This window comes from Limulus polyphemus, unplaced genomic scaffold (genome assembly GCF_000517525.1).
Source record: "Limulus polyphemus unplaced genomic scaffold, Limulus_polyphemus-2.1.2 Scaffold1256, whole genome shotgun sequence".
In the NCBI taxonomy this organism is placed as follows: domain Eukaryota; kingdom Metazoa; phylum Arthropoda; class Merostomata; order Xiphosura; family Limulidae; genus Limulus; species Limulus polyphemus.
This window is the reverse complement of record NW_013666866.1, coordinates 166,493-185,696: the sequence shown is the minus strand read 5'-3', so window position 1 is coordinate 185,696 and position 19,204 is coordinate 166,493. Positions and strand designations below refer to the sequence as shown.

At 32.5% G+C, this 19,204-nt stretch overlaps 1 protein-coding gene across 21 annotated transcripts in view; it reads right to left on the bottom strand.

Annotated features, from left to right (window-relative positions):
* Positions 1–19,204, bottom strand: part of LOC106462807 (bromodomain-containing protein 3-like) — a 129,002-nt gene that overhangs the window by 41,128 nt on the left and 68,670 nt on the right. For all 21 annotated transcript variants that reach the window (XM_022390161.1, XM_022390160.1, XM_022390156.1 and 18 more), the window contains 3 exons: positions 8,106–8,276; positions 7,339–7,458; positions 5,067–5,201 (listed from right to left, as the gene is read on the bottom strand). In XM_022390161.1, the coding sequence (XP_022245869.1) occupies positions 5,067–5,201; positions 7,339–7,458; positions 8,106–8,276 (426 nt within the window). The remainder of the gene's footprint in view (positions 1–5,066; positions 5,202–7,338; positions 7,459–8,105; positions 8,277–19,204) is intronic.

Below are 19,204 nucleotides of genomic sequence, written 5' to 3'. Positions count from 1 at the left end.
TTATATATATATATATATATATATATTGTTGTATTACAAATTTAATTAAACATCTTTTAATTATGATTTGGAAATTTTTGTACATATAATGGGCATAAACACTATTGAAAAAATCTAAATGTGCCAAGTGTTTTTGCTATTTACAATACTTTTGATGGCGACAATAAAATTAATAACAAAACAAATATAATTCTGAAAGTAGATGTGACTGTTATATGTGGCTCACGATTACTGTTCATGGTTGCAGCATGTTATATATTTCCAAACTTGTCAATAAAAAGTTTAGTTTGGCTGAAATTATTGGTCAGTTGTTAAATTGGAAAGCCTATTTTGATATTTGTACAGCTCATGGAGATGAGCACTCCAGGTGTGATGAGATAAATCTTTGTACAGCAAAATGATTAGTATAACAATGTTACAAATTCATTAATAGGCTCGGTCTGAAAAACCATCAGTTAACATCACATGTAATTAGTGGCTAGAAAACAGCAGTGTGTAATTACTGGAAAAGCATACGGACAGAATAAAGAACCAAAAGGAACAGCTTCAACTGACTATCCACAGATTACCGAAAAAAACTTACTACATATTTTCTTGGAACTCAACACAAAAGTATGTCTGCCACATTTAAAAATAATAATAACAATGAAGAAAAACAATGTTATAATTCTAGAGATGCAATAAACAAATGAATAAAACTGTAATTGAGGAGGTTCGGTGAATGAAACTGTGGATTCTAACTCAGATGTAGAAACAGATACTGTGTTTAATGCAGGATGATTTTCAATATGACGTTCCCCGCATCTTCAAGACAGAAATCAAATGACCATTGAAAGAAAATAAAACATATAGTGGGAAATGAACTACCTCAATGAACATGTTAAAATTCAAACAAAAATTTAATACAGGATGAAAAGTGCATTTGTCTGTTTGTTGTTGTTAAGCACAAAACTGGCCAATGGGCTATCTGTGATGTACCTATCATGAGAATTGAAACATAAGTTTGTGTTTTAAGCCCTCAAGCTTAATGCCGAGCCTCTGCAGGGATAACATGAAAAGCAAAATTTATGTATGATGCATTATTTTGGGCAGAGAGAGAGTATTAGTGAGAAAAGAATAAGCTGGACTGGAAGACAGGAATATATCTACTATTTCAATTACGGTTACATTTTAAGCATGTTAACTTTGTCAAAAGAGAATGAGAAGAAAAAAGATTCTAAATTAAAGCAAGATAACAAGAAATATTAAATAATTTTGAGTTTTCTAACAGAAAATTATGCTCAAACAACAAATGAAATGGATAAAATTGCTTACTCGAGAAACATTAAAAGGATAAAAACGAATAAAAAAAGAAATCTGCAGCACATAAAAAATAGCATTATGTTACATATCCTGCCATTTTTCAAAAGTCAAATGATTTACAAATCCTAAACAACTTCTCTTATTTTACTAACAAAAATATTTTTAGTTGTTTAATTAAAAAGCTTCTTTAATTTTATCTCTATTGACAAAAATCTTCAATTTTTGTTCATTATGACATGTTTCTATGAACGTCAGAAATATGCAAAATATAGGTGAATATATGGAGATATTCTTATATCTTGTTTCTGCTTAGTTTTCAAAGATAAAATTAGCAAAAATAATAGTATAATTATAGTTTATCAAATAACAATGCCTAGATTTTTCTTTCACTTCACTTCCTAATCAGGTGACAATGTTTGACTGACATACTTAGTGAATATTAGATTACCATGAGCAAAATGTACCAACTTTGGAGTGATCTTTAACTCTGTATACACTGTTTAAATAATAGTAATTTATGTAGCACCTTGTTTCTTTTTAAATGAAAGTGAACTTTAATCAGGTATATGAAGTATTTAAAAATCCCCCAGTGATTGAATAATATTAATAAAAGGGTTCACGTTTCACTGGTCTTTCATATACACACATACAAACACACACACATACACAACACAAAAAACAAAAACAATCCAACATTAAGAAACACTAATGTTTAAAGATGTACTTATATATCTTATGACAGCCTTATAATTTCTCCAGCTGAACTTTTTGTAAATTATACAAATCTATCAGAGCAGTTCTTGATAAAACCTACCAATTTTGCTTGATTTCATGTCATGAAAATCCCAGTAAAATAAATGGACAAAACACGAGTAAAACACCTAGTTGTTTTTGTGCTATTACATTTGAAATATACACAACCTACAGAAGGGCCCAGGACAACTTAAATACATCTGTAACTTTTTAAGTGTTAAGTATTACTCAGTAGAATTATATATTATGTCCAGTTCTAAACATTTACCTATCAGAAAAAGTTACTTACAAGATATCTACTGAGCCAACTCAAACATAAATAAAACCTACTATGTATAGTAGTAGGTGAAGAGTAACAAAAAAATCTCAAAATTCAAATATTTTTTGTCATAGGTAATTGTTTAAAATGCAAAAATTATACAAGAATTATATCATGTCCAGTTCTAAACATTTACCTATCAAAAAAAGTACTATGTATAGTAGCAGGTGAAGAGAAACAAAAGAATCTCAAAATTCAAATATTTTTGTTATAGGTAATTGTTTAAAATGCAAAAATTATACAAGAATTATATTATGTCCAGTTCTAAACATTTACTTATCAGAAAAAGTTACTTACAAGATATCTACTGAGCCTATCCAAACTTATACCATCTACTATTTATAGTAGGTGAAGAGTAACAAAGAAATCTCAAAATTCAAATATTTTTTGTCATAGGTAATTGTTTAAAATACAAAAATTGATCTAGATGTTTATATTTGTACGATCTTTTTTTCTTTTTTTTACAGATAGCTTAATAATTGCAAACATTTACCTAAACTAATAAATTTTAACGTTTATAGCAGTATCTCAAAACGCAATCTTAATCTAATGCTTTTATAAATTATGGAAAAAGAATAGTAACTACAATTTCACGTACAATAGGAAGATCATTCCTAATTTGCATGAAAAAATATACAAAAGAAAGTTCATACAGAGAAATGCAATAAACTAATGATTACATAAATTCTTAATTTTACTGAAGCCACACAGACCAGCTGGCTGGCCTCAGAACACTGCACTCCTTGGCTTTTATATACTTTCTTGTTTCTTACAACCAGATATTTCTATGTGATGTTTTATTTACAAGTCGAAGATTTCTTAAGATTAAATGTCATTGGTTAAATTGGTACATAAGAAAGAAAAAATTTCAAAAATACACAACTTTCAGTGCTTAGCACCTTTTGAATTTTATGTAAATGTATAAGCAATGCATACACAATACATAATAAAGAACACAAAATTGATGCTTTTAATAAACTTGAACTGTGCTCCACTTTCTATTATTTCCAAGGCAAAACTATAAAACCAGTACAGCTCCTTCATAGATGTGAGATAATGAATATTGAGACTTGATGCATCTGTATGCAACTTCTGACATCATACACATAATCCTCCTAAAATGTGTAAAACTTCAAAAGATTTAAAAGAAAACTAGTCTGATTCATTCAAAATGCCCAATATAACTGATATATATTTATTTGTGATTACATAACCATTTCATGATAATTAAAAGCATTTATTCACTACTGTTTTCAAACTCTAAGAGTTTTTATATTAATGATTCCAAATGTACTTTTGTTTTAAATACAAGAACAAAATTAAACACAATAAATTATTTGATATTTTGCCTAATTTGTTAATTCTAATGAAAATTTTAACAGCCACTAGTCCCTCATTAAGATTTCTAGCTCCTTTTAATCTGGAATAATTTGATTTCAAACCTATAATTTTGAACATATTATGATCCACAAAAAAGCTGTAAGTAACATAATTTCACAGATTTAACATCAAATAGAAAAGCTTCAAAGCTTCCATAAAAGGATAATATACTGAAAGCCACACAACAAAAGGATGCTCCAAATGTAGCTGTCATCACATACTAACCATTATCTTTCCTACTCTCATGTATACAATGTTATTCTGAAACAAACTGTTTAGTCATGTGCTTTATATTTATAAAATATCAATTTCAGGAAATACATTTTTCTGGATAATATAACGTAATAAAAAAGTTTTGAAAAATCGAGTTCAGACCATGTAACATAACTCGCAAAACAAAAGTCACTCAAAAACTATGACAAGATATTAAGGTACCTTTAATAAATATCAACCCTATCGAAATGGAATGCTGTTTCCTTAGGAGGATGACAAAAATAAATACACTTCAGACAGTTTTAGTACAGATAAAAAATGTATCTGCTATATGTAATCTTATATATTTCTGCTAGATATACTCTACAATTAATACTGTAAACAACTTTAGTGTCGTAAATACTAGTACACCCATGACCTGTTGAGTTGTGTGAAAACTCTTCACAAGAAATATGTACGCAAATATATGTAAAAGAAAACGTTAAGCATATAAATTTCTAACTTCAATTTATAATTACAAGTATTAGTTGTTTATGTGAATGATAATATCAAAAGTTCCCAGATATTTTGGTTATTTATTAACTGATTAATTACTATAAAAAAATTCAGATCCCTTTTAAATACAAATTAATGAGGATTTTCTGTAATAAGAGAAGCTTCAGAAACTTTTACTATCACTATCCTACCCAACACAAATCATACAACTTTCTACTTCATCAATGATGTTCACACAAAATGAGTTATTTTTTTATCAAGTTCCCCCTACTCCAACCATAAAATAAGTTACTTGAATTAACTTAAGTCAAAAATGAAACATTCTAATGTCTGTCTACACTGGATGTAATGTTAATCTCACCATTAATTCTCAACAAATGGATTTTTTGTATAACAAAATTGTCACTATCATACAAGTAGAGGTGTATACATATTTACATCTATACACAGCTTACAGTAACATGCCTTTTAAGTTTGTCTTTAGTATCATTACTGTGCTGAATATCATCATAATTCAGCATTAGAAATATGAACGGACAAATAATGACCCCAATCTGTTGCTTGATGCAAAGGTCATCCACCATGAAAATAAAAACCAGCTAACCTGACTCTGAATCACTGCTGTCAGATGAAGTACTTGTGCTACTGCTGCTTGAGCTGTCACTGTCACTTGAACTGCTACTGCTCCCACTCAGACGTGTTGAACCACTCACTACATCAACATGAGAATTCTCAGAATCTGAAAAACACAAGTTTTGAAATAAATGTTCAAAACGATAAAATGTATGCAGATAGTCAAATTCATTAATAAAATAATGAGTTTAGAAGGCAAAAAAACTTGACTTTTTGTACACTATTTTAGCCATTTATGGCTGATACAAAACTTAACTGTTTTTTCTTTTGAAACTGTGGTGATTCCACCAAGTTTTAGACACAAAGGTAAAGTTGATTGGACAATTTAAAAAAATAATTCAACTCTTTTGTTACTCATAGTCCAGGCCAACCAATCAAATGGATTAATAATTTGAAAGTAAGATTAGTTTATTATTAAATTTTATACAGATATACGAGATGTTTCTAGTTTTTATTTATTCAATGAAATACAAAAATACTTTAAAAACTGTATTATTCTTAATTTAAATTACATTTTTTAAAGATATATTTAAATTGTTTCATTCATATTTGTCAGTTTGCTGAGCAAAATATATTTGACTCATTGTGTGTGTGTAAATATATAAAATTTTGCATTTTCTGCTAGCTTATTTTGTTAACCCTCATTTGATAACTTCAGTTTTAATCTATAAATACAGCTTACATTATTTTTTGTATAACCTCCCCCCCCCCCAAATTGGTTATTTCAAATCCTACTTCCCCAATACTGATATGTTTGTGCTTATAATACGTCTCCACATTTATGCAAATTTTAAAAAATATTCAGTTATCAATGTTTTCACAGCCACACCACTCCTTCACCCTGATGTTTTCTAATCTATCTGCAAAATAATTTATTTGTTTCAGAATTTTTATTGAATACAACTTTTAGAGAATATTTAACCTTACCATTCCAAGGCTTTCGTATGCAAAATATCAGATTTTTTTTTTATTAAGTTATAAGTTATGTTTAGTCTAAATAACTTAAATCTCATAACATTATACATTTATATATGTTTATTACTTTTATTATATTGACCTTCCAGTCCTGCCTGGCTAACATTACAGAAGTTGCTATGACACAGTGCACATGCACTCATTTTACTGTATCCAAGAATATAAAACTGGCCTTTACAAAGTGATCTATCTTGACTGTATTTTAGTGGACCAGTATTTTGTAAAATACAGTCACATTTCAGTTATAATACGTTACTACTATTTACAAATAAGTTCTTAAACTTATTTTTTTAAAACATAGAAAAGTAAATAAAGAAGTATAACAAACAATTCTATCTTCTAGTTACAAACTTTGTACTTCTTTGCTGCTTACCATAGGTTGCTAAGCCTTATCAAATTTCGCATGTGGAGGATGTGAAGCAAAATAATTGTTTTGTTTTTTTTAGGTTTTATGTATACATTTTGAAATAACCAAAAATCATAAATTACCATAGCAATACCATAGAATCCCACTATAATTTATCAAGCTTATTAACTAAGCTGTATTTGGGTCTACAAAATATGAAATGTTTTAGCTCCCTAAAGTCTTACCTTACCAGCTTGAAATCTTGTATGAAAGGAACAAGATTGACACCCTAATACATCAAAATGGCTGAGAAAGCCACTAGAGGAACATTCAGTGTTTTCTATTGGTTATTCACATGTCATAGACAGGAGTAGGTGTACATAAGGAAGTGTTTCCAAAAATGGAAAGAGGTGGGCAGGGCCACTGTGTTTGATTCAGTAAACATAGTGGTATCTCAGTAAACAGAAAAGACAGGATGTTCTTATTTTATATTCTAGCTTGTCAATATCAATAATTTGAGTTTCTAATTCATACGAAACTACAGACTTTGTATTTTGACATCACAAACATATAATTTGAACCAGTGCTGCATTCAACATACCACGTAACACAAAAAAATCAATATTTAGGTGCTTTTTTTAATATTCATTTTAAATTAAGAAATTAACCAATGCATAATACTAAAATTTGAATTATAATCTGCAATTTGATAGACATAAATTCATAAAATAGTCATTCAATAAAATTTTGAATACAAGTCAACAAACACAATGACATAGCCTTTGACCCATGTCGATAGGGTTAATATTATAAGCTCCAAGTCTTACTACTGAGCCACCACTGAATGATGGTTCTTATACATGGCAACTAAATATTAATTTTTATTATACAGAAAACAAACTAAAAAACACCCGAGTCTTGCCTTTCTTTGGTGGTTTCTTGGAGGATACTAATTGACCACTAACATCCTGCAATCTTTTCTCTAGTTGCTTTTTTTCTTGCACTTGTTCTTCTTTAGACTTGCCAGTTGTTTTGCTCTTTGCTGTTTATTCAGAGCAAAAACATTGTAATTAATATGTCTAAAGTTTACTATTAAAAATGTTTCACCTTTATATGTTGAAATGTTCACTTGAAAATAACACAAACATAAATTATTTTCTATTGTCTTTAAAATTTGTAGTGCATAATGGAGGGATTTATACATTTTGATAAACAGTTTATAAAATATAACCTTTATACTCCTGATATATATATATTAGAATATTCGTTAACTTATAAAACTGCTTGTAATATTCTACTTCTCGAGTCTGCCATAATGTGCATCTAACAATGTATAGATTATTATTGTTGTTTCATTAATGTGTATATTAACCCAGATGAAGATGCAAAGGCGAAACATTGGTTAAAATAAAAATTCCTTTATATCAAACAGTTGTGTATATTAATACATGTATATGTGTATATTAAGACTGATGAAGCTGCAATGGCGAAACATTAGTTAAAAAGGTCATTTTTACTAAACTTTCTCAAAATTATATTCTACTTTATTACAAATATTGGATAACAAACATAGTAAGTCACTAAACTATTTTATTTCAAAGGTTAAAATTTACAGACAACTGAAATATTAATCATTATTTCAAAAGCAAAATAAATATAAAAACAATCTTATTGTTGTATGTTACTTACTATATGGTTTCCTTGTTTTTTTTCGTAAACATGAAGCTACATATGCTTCCAGTTCACGAAGCGTTGAAGGCTTAAGTGTTTCAAAGTCAATTTCTATCTCATCAGGATTAGAATCTCGTAACGAAGGTTCTCTGGACTGAATAATATGGACCACTCTGTCTAATTTAACACCTATATCACACAAAGTAAAAGCAGAAAGAGAGATTTACAAAGTTGATCAATGTTTCTATACTCTGCAACTCTTGCAAAATAAACATTTTTTATGTAAACACATTTCTTAGTTCCTATAAATTAAGTATATTTAATCAAAAAGTGTTAGGAAATAAACTCATTAAAGCTCTCTCCACCATTAATTGTTACATATGCTCAAACTTCCAGTTACAATTCAAGCATATATTACAAATTAATCTTCCTGATGAAGACAAAAAATGAAGTAAAACACCACATCTAACATACTGAAACTGTTGAAATTTTCATCAGTAAACATTTAATCTGAACAATATTTCAAAAGTTTTTCAAAACTAAAAATTTTCTACCACTTTGCTTTATCTTAGTTACTATACCACTATTAACCTCAATGCCTCCAAGCTCAATATGAAGACATTTCTATTAAACATCAAAATTTAACTTACAAAGTAGATGCAACTTTTCGAACATGCTACATTACTCTGTTAAATCAAAAAGATGAGTTATTATATGTTCCAGTGTACTAATAACGGAACTAGTTTTGTTCATAAAACCTCTTACTGCTGGTTATTTAGTGTCACTAAGGACACCAAAACATAAACAAAAAGTAGGGAAGTTGTATTACCGAAATGGCCTGAAATATTTATTTTATCAAATATATCCGATTGTTCTGTGGAAAGAAAACCTTTGAACAAGTATTTAATACATTCAGTACATAACTGGTTCTTCTTTTAATGTGTTAGACATACAACACGTTTCATTCGTAAGCCACAAATTGTTTTGGGTATAAAGTCTACTGGTAACAACAGGGTGCATTTTAATGAAAACCTACCCTAAATCAACTTTAAACTTAATCTATATAAAAATAATAATAATAATAAAAAAAAAAAACTAACCAGTGAAGATGAATGATTTTATTGGGAAGTTTACGATTCTGTAACTTCCCGGCTATATATAATTTCTATATCAAAGTAGTTACCCCACTCTTCCCTGAAAGGTAGACCTTATTGAAGTACATGGGCTATAAGGTTTCTTAATTTGTCATTAACTCAACTAATTAATATAATCAATTACCTAAAAGCATTGATTACATTGGTTAGTGTCATATAAAATAACTGATTAATTAAAATTACAATTATCTAGATATGTACAATCTAAAATTACAATTAGATCAATTAATGTCACAAAAATAACCAACTAATGTTTCTGATTACTACTACTTCAATAATTCTAGGTATCCACAATTTGAAATTATGATTAAATCAATAAATGTCATGAAAACTATTAGCATTTCCAACTATCCAGAAACAGACATACTGCCATTTTGATTTTTCAATATTATTTCAGTTAGCATCATGACTGACAAAAGAAAATCAACAAATCCAAAATTAGGATTTCCAACTGTTACTGTTTTCAATTATTCGAACTATCCAAGTAAGTTAAGTATTGTCACTGTGCTTGTTTGTTGTTATGCACAAAGGTATACAATGGGCTATCTGTGCTCTTCTCACTGCAGGTATATTGAAACCAGATTTTTAGTACTAACATTTTTTTTACCCATCTTGTAAAAAAAAATCTATTAATTGAATGTAACTGATTAATTAGATTGACAATTAATCAATTAGCAAATTCCACTAATCATCCAGTTCTACCAGAACTGGACTGTATTGGCCCATTATAAGAATATCTAGTCTAAGCAACTAATATAAAATAATGAGTAATCTAGTGTGACACAATTCTTTTCACTAGCAATAGTGGTAAAATTCATTTTCAAATTAGGATGTCTTGTTACTAAAAGCAAACTAAGCTCAATTAATATTAATGGCTTACAGACAAATTAAAATTTCAGAAATGATTCTTATTTAAAAACAATAGCTTTTAAAATGTGATATGTATTAGCTTAGACCTTTTAGGATAAACAAAAATTAAGGGAAAAAATAGTAGAATAATCATAATGTTACAGCTTTATGTAGCTAGTTCAGAAGTTTCGGCTATGCAGAACAACATATACAGCTGAAGAAAATAAAACTAAATACAACATTCCTAATATGAGTTAAAAAATTCCAATAACATAAATAAGGCTTATTTAACCTTTTCTGGACTGGAGAGTTGTCACTGAAATCCCTTGAATTTCTTTCCTTCTCACAAAGGAAATACTTGCAACTCTGAACATTTTTTTATTTTTGTTTGTCACTAAGTGCCAAACTACACAATGAGCTATTTTTGATGCCCACAATGAGTATCAAAACCAATTTTTCCCAACAGGAGGCAACTTTGAACAAACATACTAAACAGTAACTAGTTTTAGCTTAACAATATTGCCCCCCCATCACCATTTTTAAATTCCTTGCTGCATTAAATTCAAAATTTAATTAAACCACTTTACTATTAATATATGTCTATGAAATTAACATTACTATGTGGTATAATTTGAATTTTAATTTTATCTAAGTTTTAATTACTAGTTTCAAAGAAAACCTTTAAAAAAATACTTATACTGCTGTTTCATGTCACATGATCTATGAGCTTTGAAAAATCTTGACTTTAGCAGTAGTTCAATCTTAGTTACATAAGCTGGCAACATACAGAAGAATCTACGTGCTTAATAGGTGTGTTTGACCTAACTGACATGGGAGCTTTAAAGTCTGCAGCTGGGTTATCTGGAAAACAGATATAAATTTTCCAACCCTTGACACGTGTCATGTCCATCTTCTATACTTTGCATTGAGATCTACAATGTACATGTAGTCATTTGACACAAGTGTATATACAGTGATTAGAAGGATCTCAGTTTACTCTATACCAATGGTTAATCTGAAATTGGCCTGCAGTTTTCCTCACAGTGTACATGTAAATGACATTTATATTGTTGTCTTCTTGATCAACTATAGCACTTGCAGTGGTTTCTTACCTAAATATGCTATAGTTAAAGGGACAGCTAAATTGTATTTAGGCCTTACTTATATATTTCAGTTAATCATGTATTATTTGTTTTAAAAATTATATTTGAACAGTTTAATGATTTTTATAAATTTAACTTGTTGCCTAGATTGTGAAAAGTTATAAACAAGGTGGCATGTATAAGCATCATCTTTTTTCACAAAATCATCTCTGCAGGGAGGCTGCCAAAAGTTAACAATTTCTTAAATCAAATATGTATTTCCAATAACACTTACCTCCATTCACACTACAGCTGTTACTCGACTCCCATCTGAACACTGGTCTGATTTTTTTTCACTTGCTCCATTCTTTTATTCCCCACTTAATTGCCCTTGGCAATATCTGTCTCGTGCCACTCTCCATCTAAGTCATTGCACCCTCTATCCTGGTATCATACATAAGCACCTCATTCAGATAATATTATCAATTTTTTGAGACTGACCCAAACCATAGTCTCTAAAACTGGCTTTTAGTGGGGAGAAAGGCTGGGAGAGTGTGAAAGGAGGTAAGTATTACTGGAAATACATTTTCAATTTAAGAAAATGTTATCTCCAAAAAATACTTATCCCCCACTCACACTACAGCTAGAATCCCAATTTGATAAAATGGAGGAGTCAGTGAGGGCACTATCCATACAGAATGCATTTGCATAGTTCGTGGGTGTGCCAATACAAGATTAGCACCCTAGTGGGGAAACCACACTACATCCAAAACAGATATGCTCTTTACCCAGAACATAATTCATACACTGCGAGTGTAATTAGACATGATACAGCATCACTACTGGCCAGACCACAAATAGATTGCCAAGGTTCCACTGCTCTCCTCAACCTGAAGAAGTCTGAAAGGCAGCAACCCAAACTTGGAATGATGGGATCCTGTATGCCATACTCAACCTGAAGAAACAGAAATCATCTGGTCTGGAATTATGAATACTCATCCTTTCTCCTTAACTGTGTGAGCAAGGTAAATTCCACTTGTCCCCTGAATTATGGGGAACATGTGGAACAAGCTGTACTCAACCAAGACCCCAGTGTCTGGAAACCGTGTGTGACAAGGATCCCCTAGCTCCACTAGTAAAATATAGGAGTGGGCGGAATGCGGGTTGGTGAGCCCTGAGGAACAATGCTCTGGAAACAGAGAAAGAGATGAATCAAGTTCCCTAAATTTTTCAAAACAAACTGACCCTAATTTATTCAATCCAATGATCGGCAGGGATGAGCAGGATCCCTTTATGCTTTACTCATGGTAGTCCATGAGTGGCAGTCCAGCATAGTACAGTAATACCACCCAGTCTGCTTCTAGGGGTCTTATTTCTATGGAGCCCGTTGCAACGTAGATAAAGCATATTGTGTTAGTAGGTTGCTAGTGCTGAATTGGTTTGAAAAAAGCACATGTGATTGAGCAACACTCGTCACAAAGTAGATCCTGTGAAAAAGAGGTGAGGGACCCTTGGAAAGAAAATAAGAGACAATATTAATAATGAAGATACTCTTACCTCCTTATAATCTAGCAGATGTGATTAAGATAGCTACAGGGGTAGTCAAAAATCCTTAGAGGAAGATACTGCCAAATCATGCAAATAATGTGAGATAAAAGTATTGAGGAAGGTCCACAAAACAGCCTGTACAATGTCCTCCAGCAGGAAATTCAACCGGGTCACTAAGGACATAGAAATGTGACAAATTTGATGAGACATAACTCGCAGATATATTCTCACCTCCAAAGAGAGCCCAGAATAAATGAAATAGATCAATTTTCATACCCACCTCTACAAAGTAACCGGGGATAAATCCTGGGAACTGAAGGATCCCAATGAATAAAAAGTCATTCTCTAGCACCTAGAAAAGTGTTAATGTGGGCAACATAATACTTCAAGGCCCTCATAAGACATAACAAATGATAAGATTCGATGAGAAATAGCAGACAGATGAATTGGTGAAAAGGATTTATCCCCTTTCCTGACTGCCAGTGTCTTAGGTAAGAAGAACCTGTCTGGGTATAGGAAGATATAGGTAGAATGATAAAGCATCCAGTGCACATGCAGCACAAACAACTCTGACCAGCAACATATGCAGGCCAGCAACAACAAAAAATAAACCTTAAGGAAAAAGTGACAAATAGTACATGAGGCTAAGGGCTCAAATTGATGTTGAGAAAGAGCATGATATGCCCGCTTAATATCCTAGTTAGGAAACTGAAACAGTCGTTTGGGATGAAGGACCTGAAATGACTTGAGGAGGCCGGAGAGCACTGAGGACTTAAATAATTTTTGTGTCTTCGAATACCTAAAGGTAGTCGATAGGGCCATCCTATATAAGGCGATTTTGGAATATAAAACCCTTATCAAAGAGCCAGGTCAGAAAAATGAGTTATGGTTGGCATTTCTGGATGAAGTGGGTTCAACCTCCTTGCAATACACCATTGTTGATATGCATGCCATTTCTGTTGATAAATGTCCATCATGGGACTATGCAAAGTCTGAGACAGATACATGACCACCTTATGATTTTAAACCCTGATGCTATGCGAAGGACTGCATAACCTTCATACTTGAAGCTTGAGCTTCAGGATGACTGATGTTGGATCGTGGCTGCCTCAACAGAGATGGAGAAACAGAAAGTGGAAAAGGTGGGCACTCCAGAAGGTACCACAGAAAAATAAACCAAGCTGAGCTGGCCAATCCAGTGTTACCAACAGAACCAGACAAGAGGTTGAACGAATCACAGCTGGTACTCTGAGTAACATATCAATCAGTGGGAAAACATAGAGGTGCAATACCATCCAGTCCTGAGGGTGAGGTAACAGAGAACAAAATGCCAGTAGTTGAGTATTCTAATGAGTGGCAAATGCACTGATCATGAGTGTCCTGAACTGAGAGCAAATTTAATGGAAAACATCATGATGCAGCATCCCTGTTGTTGAGAGAATCCAGTTGGGTCGAGACAATTGATCTGTTGGGAATGGGCCCAATAAGGAAGATCCAAGGTTCAAAAACAAAGAGAACCTAGACCAGGTACCCCTTTGACAGAAAATGTAAGACACCACTATGTAATTGTCAATGTGAATCATGATGACTTTTCCCCTCAATAATTCCAGACCTTCAGATATCACCCTTTGAACAGTAAGAAGTTTGAAAACATTAATGTGTAGGAAAGTCTCATCATTCACCCATATGCCCTGGAATTCCTTACTGTTGAGATATGCACAAGCAAGGCATCTGTGAAAAGATGGATCTCTGGATGAGGTGGTGGCGAAGAAACAGCTATCATAGTATAGTTCTGATCTAACCACCACTTGAGATTGAAGATGTTGATCCTGAATAAGAAGACTGGGGAATCCAGTGGATCACTGGTCATGATCCATTGATCGCATAGAGACAATTGAAGGAACCTCATGTGCGCTAGTCCCAAAAGAATGAGGGATTCAAGTGATGCCCACATCCCCAAAAGAGAAAGAACCATCTGCGCAGTAGGAGAAAGAGACATAAGAGTCGAACTGCTTGTTCCATAGCGTAGAGTTGGGTGGGAGTCAGCTGAGCCCAACTAAAATATGTGTTGAAAAAAACACCCACATGGACAATATACTGTGTTGGAGTGAGTACAGATTTTTCAGTTCTGATAACAAAGCCTGCTTTGGTTGCTTCTGAAAGTAGAATCTGGGTGTGACATTCTGCCAACTAACCAGGTGGTGCCAGCAGCAACCAGTCGTCCATGCAATGGTGTGTGAACAGGTCTAGGGAATGGAGGTGATGAAAAAAGCTTATACAATTTAGCAGAACAGATATGGTGCTGATGCTAGTCCAAAGGGCAGAACCCTGAACTGCAACACCTGAGCTCTGTGCACAAAATGCAGATAATGGCAGGATGACTCCACTATGGAAATGTACAGATAGGCGTCAACAACATCGAACTTAGTCATCCAGAGTCCTGGCCAAAAATGCCAATGCAGGGTGAGAAATGACTCCATCATGAACCTTGGAGGATCTAGGAAGTTATTTAGACGAGAGAGATCAATGAATGGATGGCAGTCTCCTGTCTTCCTGGTCACAACAAACAAAGGGGAATAAAACCCTGGAAGAACTGGGACGACTCTCTCCACTGCTCCCTTCAACAAATGAAGTTCCAAAATCCGAGGGTCTGCAGGAGGCGGAAATACTACAGGTTGGATGGATAATAGTGTTGAAGATGTGAATCGAATTACTAATCCTGATGCACAGACATGTAGTACCCACAGATATGTGGTAAAGGTTTTCCACAGATCCAGAAATTCTCAAAGCCAAGCCCCACAGATCCCAAAGGCATGCAGTAGTCACTACCTCCACTGGTGGTGTCATGACCCGAGCAGAGGAATTAAGTGAATATGGTTGGAATCTATTCTTGGTATCAATGGACTGAGTGGCTGATATCAGGACACTCAAATAGGGTGAAACTATGACCTCATGTAGGAGCCAAGGAAAGTCAAGAAGCCAACAATGACAGTGATGAATGCAGATGGACAACATTAACCCTTGGTTCCAAAGACTCTGGAACAACTGCAAAAATCAAGGGTTAGAGAAAGGAGGCCTCATATAACTCCTGGGGGGTGGCAGCCGGTCGATGAATGCCCTCCAACAATGCATCTCAACCCAAGTCCCAAAAACATACAAGCCAAGAGACTAGGGAAAGTGCAGAAGCTGACAATCAAATCAAGGTAGATGTTAACAGTGGTCCTAACTTGTCATCAAAGTGATGTGGTGATCACCGAGAGGCTTCCAACAAAGGTAGGAGATATGATAAATACCTTAGCACTGTAGTTAGGATCAGATAAATCCTAGAAAATTGTGACCACAGACTCCATTCTGGAACCCCACGTTTCCAGGAGTGGGTCTATTCCTTGAGAATCTAAATATGCATCCACCTGGTGGTGGTAGATAAAGCATGTTGTTCTGACAAATGTGGCAGACAAGACATAGCTATCCCTTCATATGACTGAGCAGTAAACTTCCTTGCATGAACCGCAATATCAGGTGGATGTAGGGAAAACTAAGTATTCGGTCTCAGACCTTTCTACCATTAAGGAAAGTGCAGACTTAAAAGCAACCAGAGAAAGACCCAAAACATCAGACACTCAATTTACCAACTGAAGAAAAGGAGCTGGAGGCAGCTGATTCAAACTGGCCTTAGAAGAAGCCAACAGAATAAACGAATATGCTGGAAAAAGCATATCTAAATTCTCTCCAGAATGTCCAATGCATCTTCAGAGCCCCCTGGAGAAACACCACAGGACCAAATATATGCCTCCATCTCACTATGAATTAGGTTATGGACAGCCTCAACTTAGAGTGACCCCCCCCCTCCCCAACTGTTGGGAAATGCTAGATATTAGAAGTGGGATAGGAGAGACCTGATTTGTTTCCATTCTAGAAACTGTAATTCAGGAATTCATGGCTCATAAAAAATTTTTATCTTTTGTATGTTATGAAAATGAATTGGGTAACACAATAAACAGAAAACCATTAGTGAACATTTTGTTGAGAACAAATGATGATAATATCTCAATGAAGTGCTTATATACAGTATCAGGATAGAGGGTGCATTGACGATGGTGGAGAGTGTCACAAAGTCAATTAAATTGGGAATAAAAGACTGGAGCAAGCGAGAAAAAAATCAGACCAATGCTTAGATGGGCAAAGGAAGGAAGCCCTAGCAGTCAAGTAATAGCTGTAGTGTCAGAGGAGGTGTGTTTTGAAATACCTTCATAAAGCCCCACAGACATATAAGAAAAATATGACTATTCTAGAGGATTTCTACAAAGAGTTGAAAGGTATGTAGATTTTTCTATTTGTTAGTTTTGAACAGTTCATTGCACCATATGTTGATGATAATAGATAGAGTTAGTGATTGACATAGTAGATAAAATGGAAAATAAAATACATAAATATTTACTTTAAAAAACTTTTGATATTAATTTAAGAGGTTTTAGAGGTTATACAAATGAAATGTGAAACTGTAAGATCAAAAATAGGATTTTTATACGTCATATAAAAATCACCTTGCAGGTGAAGTATTCAGAGTACGAATGCAAATAACTACATTAAATAACAAATGTTTTATTAGATAAAGCAGAAAAAATCAAAATTAAATGTTTATTTTTCTGAAACTATATACTTTTAGGAACGTTCTTCATTTCTCTTTATCACATTAAACTTGTTTGCTCCGAGTTGCCCATTTTATATACATTTATAATATGAATATTGGTAAAACAATCACAATTTAAAGCCTTCAATCTTCTTGCTTTATGGAGATATAAATCAAAAAGTCAAACCCACATGCCATACCCTCCCATCCCATCAAATAATATCAGTAATTCACTCTGATACTTGTTATTGGATTACTTATAACCAACACAAAGTGAAAGTTAAGTTTATTAATTTCATGTAGAGCTAATTTATTTTTACAATAGTTTTGAGTTATTTGGCCTACAGATTCATTGTTTCTATCACCAAGGTCCATTCATCCAAATAATGGAATCATTTTGACCCTCTCGCTACAGGCAGGTCAAAGGTCATATTATGATCTTTGACAGTTACATTCAAACTTTGGTTAAACTACTTTATTATCAATAAAAAAACTTGACTTATAAACATAGTTAATAAATCAAATTTTAATATATTAAATTAAGTTTTAATTTCTTAATTCTATAAAGAAATACTTAAATAAATTCTCAATCTCCCCTAGTATCAGAACCTTGACATTTCTTCTATAGGTCTTTCTCTGATTTACTTACCACTCCTCTCTCAAGTATGGAATTTAATGTAAATTATTCATTATAATACTGACATTAATAAGGGGAAATTAATTTTTATAGCCTTCAGTCATCTTTGATTATGGAGTCATAAACTAGAAAATCAGATCTGCTTGCCACACCCACCTGTCACATTCCTCTCTTTCACAAATTGCCAATAATTCTCTCTGAAATTTTAACCTATGTCATTTATAACCAACAGAAAAACAACATTTTGATCTATTGAAAGATGTATAATGCTATAATGTTTTCAAAATAGAGTATTGTCAATTTCACCTTCAGTTAGTTTGATAGTTCACCTTTCAGAGTTCAGATCGAGCAGCTACGAGAATTATTTTAAGTCAGTTTTGTCTTAGATAGAGTCAGTTAAACTATAATAGCTATAGAACATTGTTTTCGTTGTGCATATTATTATTTTGTTTTCTTAGGTACACTATTCAAGTAAATAAAAATAACATCTTTATAAAAAAAGTAGGCTTAAATTACACCAGCAACTGACAAGAGTCAAATGTACTATTTATTTCCTGTTTTCACGTATATATATATATTGATTGTTATAAAAATAACTAAAATGTAAAACTTAGAAACTTGTTATGTTAGATAATGTAAAATAATGAATAACAAAAATTTTTGACAAGATATACTCACAAGCAGCTTATGTGTTACATTATTCAATATGGCAATGTGAGCTACACATTAGCCAAGTGATTTACAACTTGTTTGGCAGGATTATTTGTTAGACACTGCTCATAGGGCAATAAAACAACAAAATTAAGTTCAAACAAATGTATACTGTTATTGGCCCTATGCTACTTAGAATAAATAATTGTAGTTATTCTGTTATAATCTGCAATCATTCTAAAAAAGAAAGAATAGTAATTTAGATTTATTTTGTATTTTTTTCTGGTGGTTACAAGGTCGGTCAAATCAATGTATATAGTTAAGGTAGATAAAATATAAAGTTTTGCTGTAAAAAAATTGTTTGATATATATTTAGGAAATGAAATAAAACATTTTTCAGATGAATAAAAGTATTTTTAATCTTAACATAAATATTACTTTGCACCTGGAGCAGTCAAGACTCGGTGCTACTATAGCGTGAGGTCTACCGCTGCATTATCCATCCCTCATGGATATCACACATTTCTATACATTTATTTTAGCGATAAACACTTAATTTGATACAT